Source organism: Typha latifolia, chromosome 4 (assembly GCF_019914945.1).
Source record: "Typha latifolia isolate L0001 chromosome 4, TyphaL0001v2, whole genome shotgun sequence".
NCBI classification, from domain to species: Eukaryota; Viridiplantae; Streptophyta; class Magnoliopsida; order Poales; family Typhaceae; genus Typha; species Typha latifolia.
Genome location: NC_133089.1, coordinates 132,886 through 139,423, shown reverse-complemented (window position 1 = coordinate 139,423; position 6,538 = coordinate 132,886). Strand labels below are relative to the sequence as shown.

At 39.5% G+C, this 6,538-nt stretch overlaps 1 protein-coding gene across 2 annotated transcripts; it reads left to right on the top strand.

Moving 5' to 3' along the window:
• The first annotated feature begins 597 nt into the window (after positions 1-597).
• LOC140785473 (steroid (22S)-hydroxylase) lies at positions 598-5,420 on the top strand. 2 transcript variants are annotated; one of them, XM_073133305.1, is made up of 8 exons: positions 598-972; positions 1,054-1,378; positions 1,503-1,655; positions 2,194-2,445; positions 2,541-2,633; positions 2,981-3,059; positions 3,174-3,280; positions 4,773-5,420. In XM_073133305.1, the coding sequence occupies exons 1-8, from the start codon at positions 758-760 to the stop codon at positions 4,998-5,000; spliced, it is 1,452 nt and encodes a 483-aa protein (XP_072989406.1). In that variant the 5' UTR covers positions 598-757; the 3' UTR covers positions 5,001-5,420. The 2 variants fall into 2 exon arrangements, with proteins under 2 accessions (XP_072989406.1, XP_072989407.1); XM_073133306.1 differs by lacking the exon at positions 1,503-1,655.
• Positions 5,421-6,538: the final 1,118 nt, after the last annotated feature.

Genomic DNA, 6,538 nt, shown 5'->3' with positions numbered 1-6,538 from the left:
TTGAGGGCTGATCCTTAAAGTTCTAAACATGGATCAAAACATCCTTGGGGTTACCGTTACTCAGCGTTTGATCATTCTTAGACTAAGGAAGCTAGTTTGCAATCCTAATAATCTCAATCAGCTTAATCACTGTAAAACAGTAAAGTGCAAGAGAGAGGGGAAAAGAAGATGAATCATTAGCTGGTATTAAACAGAACAAATAGAGGGAAAAAGGTTAATGAAAGATAAGCTACAAAAGAAAAAGAAATTGAAAAGAGACGTTGAGAAAAACAAAGGGCCGTCATCCCGGCTCCCGAGCTCTTGGGCCACCCACTCCCTCTTCGCTCCTGCGGGTCCCACCCGCGCCGCACCAGTTTCAAAGCACTCACTCCCCTCTCTTAATATGCCTTTCTTTTCTTTCTTTTTTATCTTTTGGCCCTTTCGCCTTTGCAGTTTGCAACCCAATTAGCTCCCGTCGCAATTAAACTACAACCACTAATATATATATAAAAAAAAAGAGAGAGACATTGAGACTTTCCAGCCAATTCCATATTAAGTAGAGTTTTTTTTTCCCCCCCTTCTTAGTCTTCTTCTTCTCAACTACTTGTCTCTGAAAAGAAAAAGAAAAATAATAAATAAAAAAAATAAAAGGAAAGAAAGAAAAAGAAGAAGAAGCGAAGCGAGTCCTTTAAATCTAAACCCAACCCACCTCAGCTTTTGCTCAATTGCTATCATCCTCCTTCTCCTCCTCCAATTAGATTCTATCTACTTGGCTCCCATGATCTCCATACTGAGGGAGCTCCTCTTCTTCCTCCCTCCTGCTCTCCTAGCTCTCCTCTTCTACTCCAACATCATTCGATGGAGTGGTAGATCAAAGAAGCCCAACCTCCCTCCCGGCGCCATAGGCTGGCCTTTCATCGGTGAAACCTTCGCCTATCTCAAGTCCTATCCCGCCACCTCCATCGGCCAATTCATGGACCTTCATATCTCAAGGTACCCCAATTCTTCACATGGAAAGCTAGCTAGTGTTGGATTGAATTCTGTCTCATCCTTTTTAGTCCTCCTCCTCCTCAGGTACGGGAAGATCTATCGATCGAATCTCTTCGGCGAGCGGACGATAGTGTCGGCGGACGCGGGGTTGAATCGATTCGTACTACAAAACGAGGGGAGGCTATTCGAGTGTAGCTATCCGAAGAGCATTGGAGGGATACTTGGGAAATGGTCGATGTTAGTTTTAGTAGGAGAGATGCATAGAGAGATGAGGACCATATCGCTCAACTTCATGAGCAATGTTAGACTTAGGACTCTTCTCCTCCCCGAAGTCGAACGCCACACCCTCCTCGTCCTCGCCTCCTGGCCCGAGAATTCGCCCTTCTCCGCCCAAGAGGAAGCCAAGAAGGTATACCCTCTCTCTCTCTCTCTCTCTCTCTCTCTCTCTCTCTCTCTCTCTCTCTCAGTAGTATATTCTTGCTCATTAATTTTATAAGCATATCTATATATATATATATCTGTGATCGATGCAGTTTACATTCAATTTGATGGCGAAGAATATAATTAGTATGGATCCGGGAGAGGCCGAGACGGAGAAGTTGAGAAGAGAGTACATAACCTTCATGAAAGGAGTGGTTTCTGCTCCTCTAAATTTTCCAGGAACTCCATATTGGAAAGCTCTAAAGGTATCAAATATTCTATGCTCTAGCTCAGGAGGAACTCCATATTGTAGCACTTGTGTGAACTTTTTTTATTGGGACAGTTGTCACGGTTGTAGAATAAAATCGACCAAATCTTTGCATGTTGTTGAGTTATATCTTATGTTCGGGTACAAACTTACATAACATATACTTAATCCCCGACTCTTCGTAGAACACTTTCTTTTTCTCTTTCATCTTTTTACTCAGATGACCAGTTTATATGTTTATCGTGCGTGTGATCACATAAAATGTTGGCACTTTTACTGCCACGAGGTCGCATTCAATGATTCATTGCTCTCGCCTGCCTTTCATTTTAAGGGCTCAGATTTATTTAATAAAATCAAAAGATAGATGACCCACCTCATAATTATACATGATGGCCAAGGGATTCCTCATTGATCACCAAGCTTTACTCCTTGAGCATCAGCATATCAATGGGCTAGCTTTTATGTGTGGCTGCCATCGTAGTAACTTTAGTAACATAAATTTATCAAAATAATTATAGATCACTTTTAATGACCAGTCGCGATCTACTATTCTCGCGGTGATCGAACGGAAAATGGAAGAGCGGAACAAGAAGACAAGCAATGGACGAGAAATAATAGAGGAAGATGATCTCCTTGGATGGGCCTTAAAACAATCTAATCTTTCGAAAGAGCAAATTCTTGATCTTTTACTCAGTCTGCTGTTTGCCGGACATGAGACCTCATCGATCGCTTTAGCTCTAGCTATCTTCTTCCTCGAAGCATGCCCGAAAGCCATGCAAGAATTGCGGGTAAAACTTTATTTCTTAGATAGCATCCTTCACATTCGTAAATTTAGATGTGAATATTATTTCTTAATAAATATATCTTATTTCCTTTTGCTTAGGAGGAGCACTATGAAATTGCTGCGAAGAAGAAGCAAAGAGGAGAGTGCCGATTGAGCTGGGAAGACTATAAGCAAATGGAGTTCACCCAATGTGTAAGCTCCCTGATGTTGTTGTTGTTGTTGTTTAAGAAACAAAAGTTAAAAGTTGCAGGTGTTACAACATTAAAAAATAAGGGGAGAGAGAGAGAGAGAGAGAGAGAGAGAGAGATTAAACCCATCATTCTCTATCAATAATTAGTTATTACTGACTTCACACAGTATCAGAAATTGCATATGAATCTATAACCTTCCAAATATTGTAGCCGTGTCTTAGTGGTCAAAATGAAAATATTAAAATTTGGCGGATCTATATGCAAGATTTAGCTGTACCATCTTAAATCAAATCCATAATTTTTTTATTAGTTCTAAGTAATTAATTTATGTAATTTTCTCCTCTGAAGGTGATTAACGAGACACTGCGGCTGGGGAACGTAGTGAGGTTCTTGCACAGGAAAGCTATTCGAGATGTGCGGTACAAAGGTCGGTAAATGTCCACCTCTTAATACATAATATTCACCAAGAGCAGAGGGTGGATTATTTGTTAATATAGCTGACGGAGATGATGTTTATGTTTACCTTTTGGCACTCTTTAAGGATATGACATCCCGTGTGGTTGGAAAATTCTCCCAGTTCTGGCAGCAGTTCATCTGGATTCGTCCTTGTTCCAAGATCCTCATCAGTTTAATCCATGGAGATGGAAGGTTAGAACGCTACGCCTACACCCATCTTCTTTCTATACATTTGACTAATTTTCTATTTAATTTATTATAGTTTATTGTAGATAAAACTTTGTATGATATTTTACTAAGTTAATTCTCTATGCGGCTAAACGAAGCAAATTTTTTAACTGCTACTACTACTACTACTCTGTTGCCACACCACCTACTACTACTCCTTGTCCATTCGATCCATCTAATGTTGATAATTATTGCATACGACGTTAAGACTTCGGTCATGGCGTTAATTGGCTTTGTCGTAGTAGAATAACTCGTGATTCTTTCCAACATTCTTCTTCGCAGTGCATGCAACTAAAAAATTTATTACTTTTTTGGGGGTTTAAGTCCTCGTCACAACATGTCATAATCCACATAGCATAGCACGTTTATTATTTTAATTGAGATTTTATCCTTTCTTCTCTATTTTACACATCCACTAGAGAATATGAAAATTATAGACTAAACTACAATCCAAAGCTATAGAAGTATAGAGATAGGCACACATATTAGATTCCAAAAAGGTTTCTATGTAATGACAGCTCCATAAGGACTAAAGAACAAATGAACACACAACCTAAGATAGGCTGGAGAATTTATTTTCCTTAGTTTCCGATCTAATCTGTTATATTAGAGGCATCCAGATTCCAAACGTATGAGCCACGCAACGAACAACCCATTAAATTGGGCCAATCAAGAGTTGTCACGTGAATACCAAGAAGTTCGACTTGAGAATGACTAGTTCTGCACACGTGTAACTTGGCTATGTCGAGTAATAAATATAAATTTGGCTCTAGCCTTACAAAAAAGATTTCAAATTTTAACCTGATTAAATTACTTGATGATCATATCAAGAGAGATCTCCCCTCCCTAGGTAGTCAAAGGTCAAAAGGTAAATTTAGACTATTGTTACTTTTCCTAAGTAGGACACCTGGAAGGACTAAAGGCGTATGTGGATTGAATAATTGGAGAACAACATCCTTGTTCCTTTGCACTAGTGCATCTTATCATTTATTTGTTCTACGAGGGTACTTTTGGGATGCCAAGGATTAATTAATAATTAATTAAGTGTATTCCTTTTTCATTCTTGGTAAGAAATAAATAAATAAATAAATATATATATATATATATATATATATAGCTATGGGGATGTCCATGGCCATGGACATCATTAGGCGTTGTCGCATGGCCCACCCCATCTTATGTGGGGTGGCATATCGCGAGATACACTCCATCTGCCCATCTTATGTACGGGGATGGCCATGTTTGATTTGTACGAAATATCGGTGGCACGTTACTATTTTCTTGTAAGAAAAAGAAAAGAAAAGAAAAATTAGCACGCCATGTCTTTCAATAGCATATAAACATGACATGATCTGATAATATGTCTCCAGTGAAATGAGATGATATAATGTCGTAAAGTATTTATAAAATATAATTTATCTTTTATTTAATTATTTATTTATTATTTTTGTTGCAGAGTTGCTCATGTTGCGTGGCAACAAGCAACAACAACTTCATGCCATATGGAGGAGGCCCTCGTCTATGTGCAGGGTCTGAGCTAGCCAAGCTCGAGATTGCCATTTTCCTGCACCACCTTGTGCTAAAATTCCGATGGGAGCTGGCTGAGCCTGATCAAGCTTTTGCATTCCCATTTCTCGACTTCAAAAAAGGTTTACCAATAAAGGTCTTTAAGAATATCACATGACATCAATTATTAGCAAAGATTGGAGATAGAATGGTGAGATCGTAGTAGGCATCCATCGACACAAGCCAAAGTCGCAAATTGGCCATTTGGGTTGTATAGACTCGCCATTGGAGGTCATCATGGCCTCGATGAGGGAGTGGAGGGTAAGAAGATGAGGATGTATATATAGGATCACTTCAATTCTAGTTCTGTTCTCAGTTCTCCCTTCCCCTACGTTATAGATAGTTCCTTGTCTTAGTTTTTAATTAATATTCTAGTCGCCAAGATATCGGCCATTCTTATCCTCCGTAAGAAAGGTAATTAGGATAGGTGATTAAATGTGCCTTCTCTGTATTATTGTTTATATTGTATAATCTCATGATGTTCTGAAGTTGGATGGATTATAAAGAATACTAGTCTTATCTTGAGGTTTACTTATAATATATATCTCACTGTCTCAAAGTAATTGGGCCAAGACTGGGCCTTGTTTGGATTTCGATAATTTGGGCCACCGAGATATCATAATGTGAAAAGGAATTGCTCAAAGAGAGTAACCAGAATTGACATTAACCAGATGCACCAAACCAAATTTACGTGTGTGTGGATATAAAGCAACTTAAAAGAAGCTTAAAAGGAAAAGAAAAGAAAAAAAAAAAGGACTAAAAACCTATCTTTTGGTTCAAGATGGAAAGAGATTTTTTTTCTTCTTCTTTCTTCCCCGCAGTACCTTTCTTGCCCAACGTAGCTGAGCACATCCATGTGAATACGACTCCGGGAGAAAGATTGTACACTTCAATTGGAGAAATAAGGGAGATATATATATATATATATATAATAAAAAGATTGGGCTTTATATGTGGGGGCCCACATAAGCAACGAGGCAAATGCTGGGCCGTCAACTTCACTGCAAGCGAGTGGCCACGCGGCGACGTCGTACCCCACCTCCCTGTATAATAATGCAGCGCTACACGACGACATCTTTGCGATTATGAGAAGTCTACACTTCCGCACCTAATAATAGAAACGAATACCTTCCTCACGCTATAAAGGTGCTACTAAGTTAAATCATTATATTAATACTTTAAAAAAATAATAATAAGCTGCTGCGTTATTTCCAAACTCGGCTTCGCTGATTGCTGCAATAATACTTGTGGGTACGTCCGGACGTCTTGTTTCGTCTAACTCTCATTTAACTCAAAATTATAATAATTATTATTATCCAGCAAGTAATTTTATATAAAACACCCTGTGATTAGGAAGTGAGGAGTGGACTTGGGGTTGGCGTCAGTAGCAAGCTATCCCTTGTGGCTTTGGTTATCTACGGGAAATGGGAGAAGCACTCGGCTTGTGACTTGTGAGCCGTCGCTCTTGGGTGGGGCCCCGGCATCCCCATCACACCTGATCACGTCCATATTGGTGGTCCTAATCGCTATCATGCGGCCAGGAATTAGAGGGCCCAGGTGCCGTCCAAAAAAGAGCAGCTACTTGCTGGTTAGATGGCAACCTGAGGAGCCCACTTGCATGCTCCAATGACGTAGCACGTAACCTAACAGTCGAAC